General features: G+C 34.0%; 1 protein-coding gene across 13 annotated transcripts in view; it reads right to left on the bottom strand.

Annotated features, from left to right (window-relative positions):
• The window catches only part of LOC106880938 (palmitoyltransferase ZDHHC9), a 169,219-nt gene that overhangs the window by 20,785 nt on the left and 125,934 nt on the right, over positions 1 to 22,500 (bottom strand). For 8 of the 13 annotated variants that reach the window (XM_089339432.1, XM_089339442.1, XM_089339434.1 and 5 more), the window contains exons 9-10: positions 21,803 to 21,950; positions 6,488 to 6,538 (exon numbers count right to left, since the gene is read on the bottom strand). In XM_089339432.1, coding sequence (XP_089195558.1) covers positions 6,488 to 6,538; positions 21,803 to 21,950 — 199 coding nt within the window. The remainder of the gene's footprint in view (positions 1 to 6,487; positions 6,539 to 21,802; positions 21,951 to 22,500) is intronic. The other 5 variants (XM_089339438.1, XM_089339435.1, XM_089339437.1 and 2 more) reach the window with 1 other exon arrangement.

Genomic DNA, 22,500 nt, shown 5'->3' with positions numbered 1-22,500 from the left:
AAACAGATCCTAAATCCATTTAAAGAATATATATATATATATATATATATATATATATATATATATATATATATATATATATATAATTTACTTGTGCAGAAATATTACAAAGCATGCACATTTGAGATGTGGAATGTTTCTAAGGTAGAGAATCATTTATAATGAAAACAAATTATTTTTGTAATAGGAAGAAGGGTGTAAGATTAGATTGTTGTGTAAAGTGAACTTAGGAAATTGGGATCATTGTAAACTGTGTACATAAAGTGATAATCTATTTTACAGGTACAGACTTGAAACACATAGGTTACTCCCTGAGCGATAGGCAAATTAGTTCAAGTGGTAGTTGAGATATTAGAACATTTTTAACGAGGTCAAGTCTTAAGCAAGATCAACTAGTTTTTATCATGTTCAACCAGTTTTTAGCAACATCAACAAGTGCTAAGAAAGATCAGTCAGCCTTTAGCTAGAATCAACCAGCATTTTGCAAGAAGAACCAGCCTTTCGCAAAATCAACCAGCCTTTCGCAAAATCAACCAGCCTTTAACCAGATCAACCAGCCTTTAACCAGATCAACCAGCCTTTCGCAAGATCAATCAGCCTTTAGCAAGATCAACAAGCTATTAGTAAAATCAACTTCTCTTTAGCAAAATCAACTAGTTTTTACAAATGGCATCCTTCAGTATCTGAGATAATACAAGATGAGTTATACATTACATAATACTACAATATTTAAGACTAACTGTATGAACAAAAAAAGTAAATTAATTAAATAACAAATGTACAGTCTGATGAAACATCCGTGAAGTTACAGCTTTCGTGGATGCAAAACCATTGGACACTCTATGATCAGACATTAACATTATTACCTTTTGATATATATACACACACACACACACACACACACACACACACACACACACACACACACACACACACACACACACACAAAAGAATCAACTCTGGAATCAACAGACTGGCATTGTATTTATCAACATAGAAAGGCTGAAAGGTAAATTTCACTTCAGTGATATTTCAACTCAGAGTGCTAATAGCTGAAATGAATACCATAGGAAACCTAGCTCATGTTCTAAAGACCTGGTCAATTTGTTACCAATACATCATATGAGAAACAAGGCATGTTATGAAAACCTGCCTAGACCCATGTCTCCAAAGCAAGAAACTTAAACTTGTATCTTTACACTCTGTATATTAAATGATATTTATCTCTCATTGGATAGAGTTCTTTTTTTGTTGATCATTCCTTAACAGAACAGTAAACTATGTATGTGTATGTATGCATGTGTGTGGAGAGAGAGAGAGAGAGAGAGAGAGAGAAAGAGAGAGAGAGAATTTTGAATAGGCTGAAATCATTTGAGACTATTAACCTCTAGTTTTTCTATCTGTACCAAATTTTCATTCCTTGATTTATCTTCTACGAATACATGTCTTGTGTAGGATTTGTCAGCCAGGTATTTACTTGACATACATCAACTACTCCAGTTTTGCAGAGACAGGTGTGAAAGAAACACGGTGAGAACTCAGCAACAAAATGCAGAGCCAAATGGAAACGGAAAGAAAACATACCTAATCTTTACATATTTTATCTTTCACTTGCTCCAGTCATTGGACAGCAGCCATACTGGGGCACTACCTTGAAGGGTTTTTAGTCAAACAAATCAATCCCTGTACTTATTCTTTAAGCGTCTGGTATTTATTTTTTTTAAAGTCTGGTACTTATTCCATCAGTCACTTTTGCCAAACTGCTAAATTATAGGAACATAAACAAACATACACCAGTTGTCAAACGTTGGGAAGAGCTTACACAGATACACACATGATGGTCTTCCACACAGTTTTCATCTACCAAACTCACTCAACAAGGCATTAGTCAGCCTGGGACTAAAGAAGAAGATACTTGTGAAACTAGACTGAAATTGAAAGCACATCATTGTAAAGTGAGCTTTTTAATCAAGCAGTCATTCCTTTGCATATACATACAAACATACTATATATATATATATATATATATATATATATATATATATATATATATATATATATACTCACACACACAAATATTCATATATTACATATAATCACTATATATTAGGTATTTCCTTGATACAGTTTTAAAATGAATTGTTCCACCATTTAAGCCATCTGTTTATTGTAATGTGGTGTTTCCTAACGATATCTGATATCCAATATCCCATATGTGATTTATCACATACAGGACATAATCATAAAAATGTGCATCAAATTACTTTGGGATTTAGGAGGGCAGGAAAGAGAAGAAAAGGCATGGATGATCCTGTCACCAGATTGAAGATGAAAGATCTGAAGTAGTGGTCACAGCATGGCCAGTTACTGGACAACAACAGCAACAACAACAACAAAAAAAAATACACACACACACAATTGGGAGATGAACAATCCAAAAGAACAAATACATTAAATGAAATAAAAAGAATTGTTATAAACAAAACAATACAAATTCCATTGTTATGAACCCTTTGCCTGTTTTGTGCATCACATATAATAAACAGGACATATTTCCATGGCATCTATGCATCAAAGAGGATACACATTCTTAATTTCTTTTTTTTTTTCAATGACTGGATTTAAGTTGGGATTTGTGAAAGGAAAGCCTTATATTGCTCAGCATGTATGAAAGAAGGGCAAACTAAAAGTCTGAAAACAAATTTGGACATTTTGGATAAACTTATGAAAATGCTTTGGACAGGCAAAGAGTCGAAGGTATATAATCAAGACATTTGTATAAATGTAGTCTATATGCAGTGATATATGTTGGATTTCATAAGGTTACATGCAACAAATTTATAAATGGATATATATATATATATATATATATATATATATATATATATATATATATATATACATACAAAAGCTGTGCAGCTACAAAGTGAATTAAAAACTTAGTAATGATTGTGATAATGGTGGTACGCAACTCTGGCAGGAAGCAGTAGAAGAGTAGTATATAGTATAAGATATAGTACACAGCATGAACATAACTCATTGTTTGGTTTCAATCATACACTGGTAAAGTAACTAAACAACCTAATGTAACACAACTATGTCTATATCTATATACATACATATATATATATATATATATATATATATATATATATATATACACACATATATGTACATATATACACATGTACATACATACATATATATATACACATATATATATATATATATATATATATATATATATATATATATCTCGGTCAGTAGTTCATAAATCTGTATAGAAGCACATTCTAAAACTCAAGAGCAGTAATACTTAAAAGGTTGCTGGTTATAGCCGGCAGTCAGAGAATGACCATTGGTTTTGCACTTATAAGGTTCTTGCAAAACCAATGCTCACTCTCTGACTGGCCATAACAAACAACCTTTTAAGGTGTGTGTGCATGTGTGTATATATATGAAAAACATGATAAACACAACATGCAGTTTATGCTATTTGTTCCCTGTGCATGCTTTGCCATGGTGACTATTGGAACCCTCTGTAGTGGATATCCATATCGTATTTCGATGCAGATCTACAACAGTTCTTCAGGGAGTTCTGTTTCCACATAATGTAATGCAGTGCTCCTCTGAAGAACTGTTATGGATCTGCATTCATAAGCAGTATGACCACCCACTGTAGAGGATGCAAAAGGGCACAATGACAAAATATGCACAGAGAACATATGGTATAAATGTTATAAACTGCATGTTGTGTTCGTCATATTTCCTCCTATATTTTCTCTGAATATCCAACCCAATAATGCTGCTAGGTACAGTAATAATTATGTCACTCTACTGAAAGAAAACTGGATGATGATACTCTACATGGAGGTCTAAAATCACCAGTAGGGGTCATATGTCTAACTGCACACATAGGAACCCCTATGTATATTTATATGTGCATGGCTGAGTGCTTAAGCAGTTTTCACTTCACAGCCAAATGACTTCAAGTTTCATTGCACTGCATGGCTTAACTAATACCATGTAAGTGAAATTTGGTAGTCAGAAATTGTACAGAGATAGTCTCTCATATTTTATACATAAACACACACACATATATATACATATATACATATGTATATGGTATGTATTCACATGGGTAGCAGTGACACAGTTTGAACCCCACATAAACAAAGATTCAGTAGCTTGGCAGTTTGATGTGAGTAGACATACAACTTCCTTATATACAGATTTCAACCCCGTCCAGTGACACATTCAGTATGCTCAAACGCTAATTATAAACCACATTTATAATTTGCCTTCATTGATTATCGAACGCAGAAACATGTGTAACAGATGAAATAAAGGAATACCAAATTTGTGTTTTACTCGCATTTTCTATCTATCTACACACACATGAAGCTCTACTCCGCATACTTCTCATATGTTTATATTGAGCATGACATACAAAAACACATATACACACACTATGTAGATATAATCAATAAAACGTTATATATATATTAACAAATAAGCAGATGAAAGTAATTTTCAAGTGTTTTAAATTACGAAGAGGCTTAAAGTGAGATATTTCATCAAGACATCATCTCTTGGAAGTAAAGCAAAAATCATCAGCAACGAAGGAGAAACAGCAGCAAACATCAAAAATGGAGCAGCCAATTTCTGTAACCCTAATTAAGGTCAGACTCTTAATACATTTAATCTAAAGCAAGTTACAAAAGTTTAATAAGAACTGAAACACAAACGGGAGAAGAGAAGCACATTAAAATAAATAAGTGAAGTTTAAAGTAAACTATCCTTCTTGCAGATGACATTATAACATAATTCCAAGAGAACAAATCATTATATATTTGGGCCATAAGTATTGGATGCATTGAAGCTACTAGGATGTTATTATGTGCTGCTGCAAAGACCAACAGAGATCATTGCACATCCTTAATGCAGGAGGTCAACAAACAGAACAGTCATTTCTCTTGGTTGTATACTAATCTGCTAATTATCCCAATATTCCAAGAACTGTGGTACATCAGACAGGAGCTGTGAATAACAGGACTAGTTAAAAAAACATATTCTGTTCCATTAGTGAATAACAGAATAACTAATTTTAAGGAATATTGTATTCTATTAGAGAATAACGGAACTAGTTTAAAGCTATATTTTATTTTGCTAGCAAATAACAGAACAACTAGTTAAAAAAGATACAGGACTAGTTTGAAGATAGGGTTTATTCTGCTAGCAAATAACATACCTAGTTTAAAGGGATATTTTATTCCGTTAGTCAACAATAAAAGAACAAGAAACACAACAAACATTAGTAAATAACCATGATTATGTTCTCGCATTTTTTAATTTGTAGATGAAGAAACAAAACAATAGAACTAATGAATTTCATGTCAACCAAAGCCTGTTTTTAGGGGTTTCACATCTAACATTTTTATGATGTGCCAGTTTGGAAATAACATTTATTTATTTTAAACAAGGGTCAAAAAGTTGTTTTTGTTACTGTTCAATCAGACACAAAAGGGCAGCACCTAATACCCCTTTATCTTTTTCAGGGCTTCTCAGATTGATAAGTGGAAGGATATTATCTTCAAATCATTAATCTGGCCTAAATGTTTGCCAACAGATTGAACTCCATTAAAAGTACCCAAGGACCAGGTGGTAGTGTTAATCTGGGTAATGGATGAAGTTTACCACACAACAGTTCAGAATGAGAATGCAATGAGCTGGAACAAATACTGGAATAAAACTACTTCATCCAACACATTACTACTGTCACTAATCCAATGACCCCTCCCCCCAACTGGTTCTTTATTTAATCAAACCAGAAAGGATTGAACACAAAGTTAACCTTGATGGGATTCACGACAAGTTGGGGTGAATGTTTGTTTGTACAACCTTGTGTTCTTCATATCGAATTGTAATTTAGGGGGTTAAGATTGGGACCTATTTTCAACCATGTTGTATTGCAAATAGAATTACATGACTTTCCTCAGAGCGTAATGACTTTACCATGGTTTGAAACCATGACCTGAGCAGATCTGAAATTCTGAGACTTTACTCTGATCCCTTGACTACATACAACTACCATGTAGGATAGGCTTTTGGGTGGTTTCTTCATAAATATCCAAAAATAAATGAATAAAATAAAACAGAAATGAACAAAAATGAAAACTCTATTGTAATAGCAATGAGATAACAACATCGACAACAAGAAGACAATATACATGCAAGGAGCAGGAAAAAAAAATTTTTAATTCACAAAATAGCCGAAAAAAAATGTGCAGTGTAATTTGTAGTGGAGTCTAGGGTTGGTGGGGAGAGAAAAAAAAAACAAACAAAAGGAGATTAACAAACGGGGGCAGGGGCTAGAAATAATATAGTAACATAGTTTTTACAAAGCAAAATGATAAAAAACATTCCAACTAAAGAAACCTGGCAACAAAGGGTATTGAAACACAACACTGGGGTGAGGGTGACTTACCCTTCAACTTCAGTTGGTTAAGGGTCATATCCCACAAGAAATTCTTTGTACCTGAAGGACCCAAACAGTTAGTGTTTTAAACAGATGGGCAGAGTTTGGTGGAAGAAGAAAAAAATTTATATATTGGTATAAAAAAAAGAGAGAGAGAGAGAAAGAAAAGAGAAGAGAACATGGACAAATCTGAAGTTTACCCAAAACTATGTCTATATCGTGTGTGTGTGTGTGTGTGTGTGTGTGTGTGTGTGTGTGTGTGTGTGTGTGTGTGTGTGTGTGACCAGCCAGGTCTATGTATGAAGGTGTGCAAAACAGATTTTCATCTAAATGACACTGCATGCATGTGTGTGTATGTGTGTGTGAGAGAGAGAGATAGAGAGAGATTGTGTGTGTGTGTGTGTGTGTGTGTTTATGTTTGCACAAGGGCATAGAAATATTCAGGTTTGTGTCTGGGTTCATAGCAAAATTACCTAAGAGAAAAGTCCTATAGCCCTACAGACTTGTGGGTAGCTGTTTATCAGGAAAAGTCTATAGCTTGAAACTAATTCAACCAGTGACTGAAGTAGTTTCCGGTAGTCCCCTCGTGCTAGTTTATAACTGGACACTCAACTGCTGTGAAAGCATGTATCATGATGATCTGACATGCAGATGTCTCTTGCGACACAGCCATCATCTGACAAAATGTACCAATCAGCATCTATACAAGAACTCTACTGAAACTAATATGAAAGTAGGCATAACATCTCTATAAACTGATATAAGTTGTTCAAATTGCACATGTTGATAGAGAGATCTCCTCCCTGCATATAACGGGTTCCAAGCAGAAGCAATTTGCAATCACTGAGATCTTGATGAAGGAGGGGCACAGGCTGTCATCAGACATTTACAGAAAGCTACAAGTTGGTAAGAGATGACACCATTGATAAGAGTCATGTGAGAAGATGGGTGAAGCTTAAAAACAGGGAAATCAGCATTTGAAGACAAACTATGCAACGGGAGGTCATCAGCTGTGACTACTGACATGAATCACCAGTGAATGGATGACGTGATTCGTGCAGACAGACAAGTCACTGTCCATGAGCTTGCTGTACAACTGGACTGTAGCCAATACATTATAGATGGTGGAAGACTCTAGGTATCAGAATGTGTGTGCCAAGTGGGGTACCTCAGCAGATGACATCGGGTTTGAAGAAGAGAAGGATGGAAAACTGCTCTGATCAGATTTCCAGGGAAGATGGGGTTTATTTTCCCAAATGAAGACGAGGTTTATTTTCCTCAAATGGGTGACAGGAAATGAAATGTGGCTGTATCTTTATGATCTGGAAATGAAGTCTTAGCAGATGGAAACCAGCATCTGAAGACAAACTGTGCAGAGGGAGATCATCAGCTGCAACTAATGACATGAATCGCCAGCAAGTGCACAAAGTGATTCATGCAGACAGACAAGACACTATCCATGAGCTAGCTGCACAGGTGGACTGCAGTCAATGTATTACAGAAGATGGCAGAAGACTAGGTATTGGAAAGTGTGTGCTAAGATGGGCTCCTAGTAAGGGTGGAAATATGCTCTGATTAGCTGCAAGTATTTGAACCCGATAAAGACCAGATTTAGTTTCCTCAATCTGGTGACAGAAGACAAAATGTGGCCGCATCACACCCATATCTAAGGCCTAAAATGTTCAAGAGCTAGTGATCATCATGGAAAGTCATGCTGTTTTGGGGGCTGACAAGGGAGTCATTGTCTGTTTTTGGAACATGGTTACACAATGAACAAGTTGTACATTGAGACACTCAAAAAGCATAGAGAAGACAGAGGAAGAGACCAAACAGGAATCTGAAAAATCCAGCAAATTGGGCTGATAAAGATTCAGCAAATTGGGCTGATAAATAGTCTCCCATCCACCATAAAGACTAGACCTGGTGTCTTCCAACATTCACCTGTTCAGACTAATGAAAGACAGTCCTTGGAGGACAATGATCTGATGACAAAGACAAGATAGAAGTAGCTGTGAAACAGATACAACAATGCACATGTAAATTGATAGCACAAATGCATCACTTTTGACAGAGACTATGTTGTGAAGGACCTTTGTATAGAAGAAGGCTTCTCTATCAACATGTACAATTTGAATAACCTATGCCAGTTAATAAAAAAATTTAGTCCTCCTTTGCATTTACCATCAGTATAAGCTTCATTTAGACACACACACACTCAGGGTGGGTCCTAAATATCATCAAAGGACAGAAAATTCAGTAAATATTGGGTTGAGGAATAATTCATGAGCGTTTTTTACAAATTTAAAAATGTACGTAGAAATAAAACACATTGGCAAAACGTTTTAAAGTTATTTAAAAATGAATTTTTGGCTCTACAAGATAGTATGTTTTGATTTTTCATTTTATTGATTTTGTGTGTATTTTCAGATCATTAACATGGAATGTCAAGTGGACAAAACCGGCCTTGACACATTTCCTCTGTCCTTATGTTTACATAAGGACACAGGAAATGTGTCAAGGCCGACAGGAAGCGGTGCAGCGTCCTAAGTCTAACCAACAGTAATATTGTTCCCTTCAGGAGACTGTCACATTAAGTTGACAGCATACAGCTACTTCATTAAAACATTCTGTCAATGTTTTATTTCTGAGTGTATTTTTAAATTTGCAAAAAAGCATTCATGAATTATTCCTCAACCCAATATATTTTCTAATTTTGCTTGTCACACAAACAAATTTGACCCTTTTAAAGTAATAGTTGAGGTCTGTAAATACTATGAATTGATAAACATTTATAAAACATGTTATACACCATACACATTTTGGGTGTACAAGCAAGAGAACAGGTATTCAATAACCATCATTATTTTTCCACCTGAAGGATCGTACATAGCGAGAAACAGAGTAATGATGGAATGAATCATCAGCTTCAAACATACACATATACATACAGACACACACAAATTCTTAAGGCGTGTGATATTGTCCACGACAAGAAATCAAATGAGATAACTCCTGCTGACCAATCAATCTGAGATTTTAAATGCCTTGGTTGCAACAACTGTCCCATAAAGTGTGGATTGTTTGGGGCCAGGAAAGAAGGCAGATACAGGATACTTTCGGAAATTTCAGAGATAGACCACTATGGCTTAGAGCAGTGTATGGAGATAATTACTTAGATTGACTTTTCAAACCAATTATTAACAGTAGGTCATTGTTCTGATTCTCACTGTCCTCCAGGCACACATTCTATTATCGGCTTGGAACACATCAACAAAGAATTTGTGTACTGAATTCTATAAACAAAAGCTACCATTCTTGTTTAGATTTATTTGATCTGGAGTATCTTTGACTGAAGAGACACAACCAGGTTGAAACACTGGTATCTCAAAGTCTCCTTGTATTAATGATGTTGAGTGTGTTGTCAATACAGACTGCCTGAAAGGAGAAGATGTTCTGTAAAGATGAAATACAACAGGAATTAACATATTCACATTCAAATCTGCTAGAATATATTACGAATGAATGTGTCATTGTATGTACCATGCATGCTTAGAGAAGCTATCAGTCTTTTCGATGCATCAGTGTGTCACAAGGATCTCTCTAGTTGATGTTGGAGTGTTTCTCGAGTATGATAAAGCACTGCATTTAACAAACCTGTGGATCCTATTGTATTTTTTGGATGTGGCTTATAATTTGAGAATGCATGTGTGCATTAGTGTGTGTTTTGCATATTTAATCAACTTTTATTATACATAATTATCAATCAATTGAATTGAAAATGCATGTGGAAGTGTGGGATGAGTTTATATACATATAGCAAAAAAAAAAAAACTTAGATTACTCAACAAAGTAAATAAATTTAATACAAAAATTCTCACAGATTTAGCAAATTGTAAATAATGTACATACATTGGAATGTTGATTTATCAATATATAAATAAACAAACAAATAAGTAAATACAGAAAACAAATAAACAGGAAACATGAAAATTAGTAAAACAATTGACTTTTTTTTTTTATTCGAATTCACAATCAATAAAAGCAAATGTAAATGATAAACATGAATATGTCCTTGGAATTTATTTTCATATACATACATTTATATATATATATATATATATATATATATATATATATATATATATATACGTGTGTGTGTATGTATAAATAAATTTATACATATAGTTAAAAAATATAAAAATACATATATGTGTATGTATTTGAGCATAATTATATATAATTTTAATAAATAGCAAAATGATACATATGTATATATGAATGAGTATGCTTATATATATATATATTTAAAGAAAGGTTTTCTTCAAATGACAGAATGACATGAATCTTTTGTAAAGTTTTGTTTGAAGTTTTTTTTCTGTTATATAATTAACGTTTATTTTAAGGAAATCTTTCTTCAAATGTTGCGACTGTATCAAGAATTTTTTGCAAAATCTTTTTGTAAATATATATATACATATATATACATATATATACATATATATATATGTATGTATGTATGTATGTATGCATATGTAAAGAGCGAGTGAGAGAGGAAGCTTTATTGTCGCAATAAAATAAAATAAACAAGCTGGGTGTTACATGTTATCTCGTTATTTTCATAGCATATTTTTCTTCAAATCAAATAGAAAGCTATCAGCACCACACACACACACACACACACACACACACATGTATATATAAAACACTGCCAAAATAACATTGGAAACATCAGGATTCCACTTTAGAAGCAGGAAACACTTCAGCCATGATCAGAGTTAATAACCCTCAACTAAAATAGCAAAAGGCACATCCTGTAATACTGTTCATATCTACAGTGCTAATGCTTTTGCTTGACAAACAAAGAAACAGATGCACCCCCACTAAACCAAATCCAAAAGAAAATCGTTTGATAAACTGACAAAGGTTCAAACCCCAGCATGCTCTCTCTCTCTCTCTCTCATGGGCACCATGGATTAAAGGGTAAAGACCCCTTTCAGTCATGAATGACCATGGTATTGCACCCAGAAGTTCTTCCCCAGGCCACAAGGTCAGGCAAGATTGTTTATGGAAGACCAGCAGTCATCCATGCATACCAGCTTCCCCCCCCCCTCCACACCGTAGATGTTATCCAAGGGAATGGCAAAGGCTGATACAGCTTGGCATGTTTAACCCTTTTGATGCCAACCTATCTGAGACTGCCCTGGTTCTATGCTACAAACTTCCAGTTTTATAATGATCTAAATTAGAATCTATCAAAATTTCATGTTGATTTGATTCCAACATCAACTTAATAATGGCAAAGTTACTTCACTAAATCTTCCATTACATTCTAAATTTATTGGAAGAAAGGCAGTCTAGTTCAGTAGAAATATGGTCAGACAAGGGTTAAGCAGACCATCAATCACATAACACTCAATCTGAAAAAAGTTTGGGGGCCGACCCTTCCTCTTCTGGCTATCTTATAAAAAAAAACCCTTATCTTAGTAAGCAACATCAAACTAATTATCGTTACAAAACATATAGAGAGTGGGGGGCAAGAGCGAACAAAAGAGAGGAGAAAACACTATATTCTAATAATCTTGATTATCTGTTGATGTTATTTTTGGTATCTTAATTAATTACGTACTAATGTGTTGCTATAGTAACCACTGAGGAAAGAGAGAAAAAAAGTCTTCATATGGAGTAGAGAAGCCAAAAACAAATCATTTTAGCAAACAATAAATGAGGATGATGATGACAACTGTTTAGTTACAAGGCTAGTAATTTCAAGAGGAAGGGGTTAGTTTGATATCATCCACCCTAGTATTTGACTGGTACTTTATTTTACTAATCCGAGAGGAATAAAAGGCACAGTTGACCTCAGAAGGATTTGAACTCAGAACATAAAAATTCACACGAAATATTGCAAGACAATTCTTCCAGCACAAATGATTCTGCTAATCCATAATAATAATAATAATGATAATAATAATAATAATAATAATAATAATAATAATAATAATAATAATAATAATAATAATAATAATAAATGCCTTGACGCAGTACCAGGCACTGGCTCCCATGGCTTTCCATCTTAACTGATTGGAAGTGTTATCATGTACATTGTTTTGTCTTGGTATAAAAGATTGGCTACAGCAAATATTCTGCTCAAGACCACAGATTTGCTTTACCTTCACCAGTTGAACATGTCCCTTGGTGGCTGATAATATGTGCATCTCTGTTCACAAACAGGCATAGTGGGGGAAACATCACAGACATGTGCTGAGAGGAAGTCTTTGGGGTTTGAATAACTCACCTCTGGAAACACGAGTGTTTCGTTCATCATCCTTAAACAAACCTTATTCAGGGAGCTTTCGAGCAGGATGGGCTACTCAAGAAAATTCTAAGTGGGCCCCACCTGCAAGGTCATGGTCTATTTATCTTGATATAAGATTACTGTGTCATGCACATAAGTTTGTGGTGCATGTGCTTGATGTACCCTTATCAGATGGGTACTCATGATATATTGGGCTTCGTATATTTGTACCCCAGTGTCACTTTGACGGAATGTGCTGCTCTCTCACTCAATAATAATAATAATCCTTTCTACTGGAGGCAAAAGGCCTCAAATGTGTGGGAAGGGGACTAGTCAATTACATCGACTCCAGTGTTCAACTGGCACTTAATTTATCGACCCCGAAGGGAAGAAAGGCAAAGTTGACCTCAGCGGAATGAATCTAATAATAATAATGATAATAATAATAATATATTAATACAGTGGGTTAGACAGGTTACAATGATGAGAAACAGCAAAGAGATTACATCTGATAAATGACATGATGAAATGTATACATTTATCTCAAAACTTCCCAGAATTGTATTGGTGGGGTAACACAGAAAAATAAAGCCACAACTACAACAACAATAGTTACATAAAATTCAAACAGCATAATGTTGATACAGAAAAGACATATTTAATAATAATAACAATTTCAAATTTTGGCACAAGGCCAGCAATTTCGGAAAGCAGGTAAGTAGATTACATCAACCCTAGTGTTCGACTGGTACTTATTTTATCGACCCACAAGGGGATGAAAGGAAAAGTCAACCATGGCAGAATTTGAACTCAGACCATAAAGATGGATGAAATGCTGCTAAGTATTTTGCCCAGTGTGCTAACAATTCTGCTGGTTCATCACCTTAATAATAATAATAATTATAATAATCCTTTCTATTAAAGGCCTGAAATTTTGGGGGAGGGGATTTAAGTTGATTACATTGATCCCAGTACTCAACTGGTACTTATTTTATTGACCCCAAAAGGACAAAAGGTAAAGTCAACCTCGGCAGAATTTGAACTTAGAACATGAAGACAGACAAAATGCCACTCAGCATTTTGCTGGCTTGGTAATGATTCTGCCAGCTCATTGCCTTAATAATAATAATAATAATAATAATGGTTTCAAATTTTTCCACAAGGGCAGCAATTTTGAGAGAGGGGATGAGTCGATTACATTGACCCCAGTGTTTAGCTGGTACTTATTTTATTGACCCCGAAAGAACAAAAAGTAAGGTCAACCTCAGTGAATAATAATAATAATAGTAACAACAACCAAACTGCTATATAAGGGACTGAAATATATTGAGACTTGCACAGTTGACCTGCAGAAATGTGTAATCCTGTATTCTGCAAAAAATCCAAAGAAAGACTTTTGGGATTTGAGGAGACTTGCTGCTACCAAATCTCATGACAACATCCTTCTCCAGAGAGAAGCAGAAAAGACAACCTGAGTTCAGAACAGTAGAGCAAAGTTGTTGATGGCTTTTACTCCATAGGAAGTGAAGGGCGTACATTTGCACCTACTTCATGTTTGATGGGATCAACTGCTGAAAGTAAAATATCTAGGACATTGACAACCAACACTTCAGGTGCCCTATAAACATGGCTGTTGCATCCTTTGCACCTACTTGAAGTTTGAAGGGCCTAACTATTTTAAGACAAAATGTTAGTACCACTATCTACCAACCCTTCTGGTGCTCTATAAAATTGGCCATTTTGAGATAACTGTAGGATCTCTACATGGTTGCTCAACCTTCCAGAAATAGCAGCCAATTCCTACGCAAATTCATATCTTACTACCTTAAAACAGGAAAGGACACATTGGACAATGTAGTCCCAAATCTAAAATGTCCAAGTAAAGACAGGATGTCCACAATACCTTTTCATTAGAGTTCTGTTTGAACAGGGCTGTTCTGGTGTTATTCAACAATTTGGCTCTGTATGTTCCCTGAAGTGTCATTCAACAGCTTAGAATTAAAGAATCTGGGTTATACAAGGCATTAGAGACAGAGAGGGAAAGAGAGAGAGACATTAGTTGTACTCCATAATGTTCCTAATAGAATGAAGAATTGTCACTTATTTCTCTCAAGTAGACAATGACATTTCTGGTTTAATGGCATTCAGAAAACTAGTAATTATAGTCTGTTAAGGAAAGTGATGGTCCTGAATTAATATCTTCATCAATATCTGGTTGACATTTAAAACATATACGTATACAGACATACACATATATACACACATATGTTCATATATATGTGTATGTATGTATGTATACACATATGTATATGAACACACATATACACAAAGATCTGGTTTTTCTTTTTACACTTTCTTTCTCTCGTGTTCCTACCAGCAAAATACTAAACCACAGAACCACAATGTTAGATTAATCATGCTGTGTTTGAAACCAAATTCAATAAATACTGACTTTCCAACAATATCCAGACTCATTCCACCAACAAACAGACCAAAAAGACAAACAAAAATAATAATTAAAAAATTAAAATATAGGCAACGACTTTTACTGAAAGATAATTGTTTCTGTAGTAATGAAAAACCAGTTTTAAACAGACACACCAATTAAAACTTTTTTTTGTTTTTTTTTTTTGTTAAAGATACAATGTGTTCTGCTCTGAATAGCTGACCCTATGCAAGATACTTGAAGGACTGCTCTTATATCAAGGACATTTTATTTGCTTAGACATCCATACCAGCACACACAGCCATGCACTAATCAACTTGCAAAATACAGTCGTCTCTCTAAATAAGCAGCCATTCATTCACTCACCAACACTACAAATGTCGGCCCATAAAGACATCACAAACCTTCTTCTTTATCCCTTCTAACACTGCTGCAACATTCTCTGCTCTTATTAACTGTGCAGCTGCCAACCCATCTGATCAACCCTTTGGCATCTAAACTGGCCATGTCAGGCCAAAATATTCTAATATTCAACCTATTACACTCTTGAAGTGGTTGGCGTTAGGAAGGGCATTCAGCTGTAGAAACCATGCCAAATCAGACTGGAGTCTGGTGCAGCCCTCCAGCTTACCAGCCATACTCAAACCATCCAACCCATGCCAGCATGGACAATGGACATTAAATGATGATGATGATGATGATATATACATAATAAAATAGGAAAATGGAAATCTTTCGGTATTATTTATTCCCCATTATACGTGTATCATTTGCTAATAGGAATCATAAATATTTAATTTCCTATTAGAAACTCTTCAGATAAAGAACAATTATCATATATATATATAAATATATATACATATATATATATACACACACACACACACACACAGATGAAGACACATACATACACACATGTATTACCCACCATTCCAGTCTTTTTGGCCCTAAGGCTGTATTCTGCTCATTTCTTATTTATTTCACCTTTGTCCATCGTCTTATTTTTTTTATTACTTTTGTATGTCCACTTTGTTGTTTTGTTTGCTTGAAGCCCTATATTCTCCATGGCTTTCACGGGCACTGCCAGCATGGCAAGTTCTCAGTCTTATCATTAATGGTGCAAAACTGAGTTTTACCATTTGGTCGATAACTGATGAAGAATTAGGGACCTTCTGTGTCTGTCTCCCTGTCCGGTCGCACACTCAGTATATGTATATATTTTCTTGTAATTTATTTACAATGCATTGTTTCATATATATACAAATACACACAGGCTATGTCTGCTCTGATAACTGTCTGTGACTTGTTCAGTGAACCATCTGCGACAATTGATAATTAATAGAAAGACGAGCTGCTATGGACCACACTATCCCAAAGTATGCATGCATGAGACCAAGGACCGCATGTGAACTTGTATTCGCACTGAAACTCTGAACATGAACTCAACACCTCAGCAGCAAATGATGATTATGGTGTCCACACTTTCTGAGTATTCATTACAGCCTCAACTGTGGCCAACAGTCTGCTCCTATCAACTGTCTGATTCCACAGCATTCCAATTAAAGCTAAGTGGCTGACTACCTCACATGAATCCTACATTATCTCTATTTCTATATTTCTTTCACAAACAGCTCTTTCCAATCCAGAACTATATTCTTTGGGATCTCTTTCCTTGCATGCTGTTTTCTCCAGCCACAATTATTACAAATGAGCAAACTGAATGGTGGGGCCAAATAGTTACCTCTTTCCCCAGACCAATCAACTAGGGCTTATCAATGACACTGCTCATGACAGCAATACATTTACAACTCTCAAGTAATGTCAAGACAAGGAGACAAATACACATACAATACATGAGGACTTCTTTCAGTTTCTATCTACCACATCTACCAACAAGACTTTGGCTGGTTCAGGACTACAGCAGAAGATACCTGCCAAAGGTTCCATGCAGTGAAATTGATCCCAAAACTACACAACCATATCTGAGTCTGCTTTTATACCAAATTGATTTCGGCAGCAAATTAAAATGGAAGGAGTAAACAATGCAGTGTTAAAATGTATGAAAGAGTGAGACCCTGTAAAATGCAAAGGGGTCAGTTTTAGAGTTTCTTTTAGAAAGTGAATTCAACAGTTGACCGCTTTACTTTAAAATACTAAATCAGGCCTTCCTAGAGTTGGACTCTGGTTTGTGCTGACAAAGATCATTCCTAGCTCAGGATATTTCTATGGACCATTTTAGTAAATATGTTAGTACTTAGTAAAAATGAAGTTATATATGTATATATATATATATATATACAATTAAACCTTGGGAGAGGCATTATGCTGGTAATAAACACACGCACTGGTTCAGTCCTTTATTAATTTATATAGTTTTTTGTTAAATTATTTCATTGCACTCTTGCACTCTCTTCAGTAACTTGTCTCTCCACTTCCATTTATTTTGAATATATGATCTGGCGTTGTTTTGGCGATTATAATTAAGGGCACTGAAGGAACAGCACCTACATGCTAGAGATAGATGTCAAACAAATATAAACCACCTTTAACTTGCACTTCATTAGCACAAAGTTGAATTCGAGGAAAATGGATAAAAAAGATTTCGTAAAATCATTATGTTTAACCCTATATCTTCAGATTTCTGGTTTAGTAATAAATACTCTACCTTCGTCAGTAAGGTTAACCATAATAATTTTATGAAATCATTTTTTTTTATCCATCTTCCTTGAATTCAACCTTGTGCTAATGGAGTACAAATTCAAAGTGGTTTACAGTTGTTTGACAGTCTATCTCTAGCACGTGGTTGCTGTACCTTCAGTGCCCTTAATTATATCTATATAATTACATATTTATATATTGATTTTTACCCATACAGTTCTTATTATATGCTGGCCACTGATAAAATCATTAATTTTTAATAATTTTATCCTTAATTATGTATAGATCATGGTTAACTTAAGGGTATTTAATGCAATGAAAATATTCCATGATTATTATAAATGTCAGCCATATACATGGTGTATTTATTTATGAATATGAAAATGTGTGTGTGTGTGTGTGTGTGTGCATTATATACGACTGGCTAGTGGTTAGTGGCTGTTTCAATATGCAGTACATAGATATACAAAAGTAGAGCAAGCATAACAAGAGTTAGTTTGTTTCAACAGAGTTAGGGTGAATGTGTGTATGTGTATATATATATATATATATATATATATATATATATATATATATACACACACACACACACATATATATATATATATATATATATATATATATATATACACACACACAAAAAAATATATTATACACATATGTATATGTAAATATATTGTGTGTTTGTGTGTACATATGTGTGTATATATATATATATATATATATATATATAATAAATATTTCATATTTTATATATATTGTGTTTATACAGTTATATAATTACACACTTGTATGTATGTGTATGTATATAAACACTTATAAATACACACTCACACATATATGTATGTGTCGAAACGCCGGTGTTAAAACGTGGGTAGCTGAAGAAGTAGAATGTTCTCTATGTGGCTCGTGTGTTCTCGTCTACGTTTGTGTGCAATGTCCTGTACCCAGATATGCACCTATACATACAGGTGGATGTCGGTATGCACATACCTGTACGTATATATGCATATACTCATTTACTTTTGTTTATATATATATATATATATATATATACACACACACATTTAAATACATTATAATTCTATCTCAAGCAGTGATGACATGTTTAATGGAGAATCAAATATTTCCAATTATCTTTAAGCAGAGACGGTGAAGAAAAACTAACTGGGAATCAATAAAAGATGGACAAGAGACGAAGATGAAAAGGAAACAAAAAAATGACAGAAAAAATAAAAATTTAAAAAACCAAAATACGAGCAAAATTAGAAGAACAAGTAAATTGAACTATACATACAACCATCTGTCGGTTATATAGGAGAAAGAAATATACAAGATCAATTGAATTTAGTTTGATAGTCAAATATAAAGATTATAGCAAATTCAGAAAAATACTGCATACATTAGACATTACCATTTTCATATAAATGTGAGTAAATATATACATATAATTGTGCATGTGTGTATCTATATATATATGTGCATGTATGTGTGTAATGTGTGTGTGTCTGTGTATATATCTATCTATCTATCTATATATATATACATTCATATATATATATATATATATACATTCATATATATATATATATATATATATACATTCATATATATATATATATATATATATATATATATATATATATATATATATATATATACGTACATATATATATATAAACGTACATACATATATATACACATATATACAAATATAATCACATACATATATACATATACATACACATACATATACATACATATAGATATATACATACATATACATCTATATATATATATATACATATAAATATATATACATATACATACACACACATACATACACACACACACACAAATCAGTAAACAAGTACATATAAATACATATATAATCTCATAATTTTCTTTTTACATCTGTGTTGCCATGCTTGCAGGAGTTGGATGGATCTTCTCCAAAACAACATCTCTCTACTTGCTGCAATCTTTTGTTATCTCCTTTGTGAGAAGGGTTGACATCCTGTCATGTCATCAACTTCACCACCTCAGCCCATACCTTCCTTTGTCTCCCTCTTCCACAGTTTCCTTCTATTTGGATCTCCCAATCTGGTCTATCATCATCCATTCATATTACATGTCAACAGTCTCCTCTCTTCCCCACAATGTCTGATCCCTCTCACATTTAGTTTTTCTCTCAGCTCATTAGTACCACATTGCTCATGCACTTAATATTACACAACTGGTAGAGCATGCTTGCTTTATTTATTTCTAGTCTTCACACATCCTCTGCATTCAATGTACACACATATTTTGTTTTATGCTTAAAAGCAATGCACTTCAAACTTTTTCAACCCAGGTCCAGTAGAACAAACCACTCCAAATCCTTCTTTGAGTATTCATGTAAGCAAATAAGGACAGGCTAGCTTGTAAAGGCTTAGAGTCATATAACACATGATAAAGTCAGACCAAATATTGATATTTTTAATGCATTTAATACACTTGTTTCAGGTCGTTATGCAATACAGAAAAAAATCTCTTACATAACACCTTCCTCAGTTAAGAATAATATATTGGTAATAAGAAGGTTAGTTAGAAAAAAATGAAAGAACTGTTCCAAAGTTTAATTATATACAAGGACAGAAGGTCTTCCAAATTTTCCAGGAAAGAAAATGAAACAAATTAAAATAAAACATTCACATTATTACATTTAAGAATGTTTGTGCCTCTACAACAATAGAACTTATTTTATTTCATTTCATTTCTTTCAAAAAATTTGAAGATAAACAAGGGACAATTCATTAATTTCTTCTGACTAAACTTATCATTATTACCAATATACATACATTGTATATAAGATAATGAAGATATACATATAATATGTGTGTGTGTATACATATGTATAGATGTGTATATATATATACACACACACATGTGTATATATGTATGTATGTATGTACTGTATAAGGCACAGCTTTTCTTTCAATCATTAAACTGACACCCCAATTGCATGCCAGTTTCCTCTCATTTTCATCAAATATTGTTTATATTTCCTTATCAGTCCTTCATATTTAGCTTGGAGCAGTAACATTCCTAAATCATTTCTGATCTCATTTCTGAAACAAAAATTTTTAAAAATGACAGTGGCACAGTGTCGTAGGTTTTGAGAAATCTTATGAATCATGTCATAGCAGACGAAATCACATTGCCAGATTTTACTTTGTTTGAAGTTTAACCCCACGGTTACTTTCCAAGGTCATTTCACATGTGTATCAGAAATTTGATTATTAGCTTTCGATATAAACCCTGATGAAACCAATGCACCTAAGACTGCCCCTGGCTGGATGCTCTTCCTGTCATCAACCCTCACCCATTTTATTCAAGACACCTTTAAAAGTGCAGTGCAACCAATCTATAATGTTAACATCATAGAATGTCAACATCATCACTGCTTCATTCAAATGCTGATAAATGTGGAAGATCAACATTCATGGACATAAATGTTGCATGTATGCACGCACACACACACACACACACAACAAGCTTCTTGCAGTTTCCATGTGCCAAATCCATGTCCCAGGTATTGTGTGTATATATATATATATATATATATATATATATATATATATATATATATATATATATATACACACACATATATATATGTACATGAGAGTGAGTGAGTGAGTGTGTATATATATGCGCATGTTTGAGAGTGTGTGTGAATATGTGTATATGTATGTATGTATATATATATATATACACAAACACACAAATATTTTTTTGTTTTTTTAGCTCCTTCTGTACTGCTCAGCATATAGGGCAGCAAGAACATTGTATGTGTGTGTGTGTGTGTGTGTGTGTGTGTATGTTATGCTTGCATGTATGACATCTTTGTTTTCTTGATTTTAAATGAATGGCAAAATCTCACCATTTATGGGAGGCAGACGATTGTTTATGCGACCATCTGGAGACTGGTAGCTGATCATGTCATGCTTGGTTACTAATTCATTGTCCAGTCTGCCATTCGTCTTCGTGCAGTCCAGATCTTGTGCTGTGTTGGTTCCTTTGTTATTTGTCTACAAATAAAAGGAAACCAAAAAAAAAAAAAAAAAAAAAAAAAAAAAAAAAAAAGAGGGAGAGAAAAAGAAAAAGAGAATTGATGAATAAAACAGTTAAAACTTCAGAATTATAAGGATGGCTTTTCAGGAGGGTAGGAGAGCTGATGTACACTCTGCACATTTGATAATTGTAATTGGCCAACTGAGATGGCAATGCTAGTTTTGTTGAGTATCGTGTGAGGTTGTGTTTATCACACGACAACTTTTATCTTTCACTTGTTTCAGTCATTAGACTGTGGCCATGCTGGAGCACCTCTTTGAAGAGTTTTTAGTCTAATGAATTGATCCAAGTACTTTTTTTGTTAAGCCTGGTAGTTACTCTGTCGGTCTCTACTATTGAACTATTAAGTAACAAGGACTGACTTAAACACACTAACACTGATTGTCAAGTGGTGGTGAGGGACAAACACGGACACACACACACACGGACACACACGGACACACACACACACACACATATATATATATATATAGGATGGGCATCTTTCAGTTTCAATCTACCAAATCC

Source organism: Octopus bimaculoides, chromosome 21 (assembly GCF_046866305.1).
Source record: "Octopus bimaculoides isolate indiv1 chromosome 21, ASM4686630v1, whole genome shotgun sequence".
Taxonomy (NCBI): Eukaryota; Metazoa; Mollusca; class Cephalopoda; order Octopoda; family Octopodidae; genus Octopus; species Octopus bimaculoides.
Note: the sequence above shows the minus strand (reverse complement) of the source record. Positions and strands in the feature narration are given on the sequence as shown.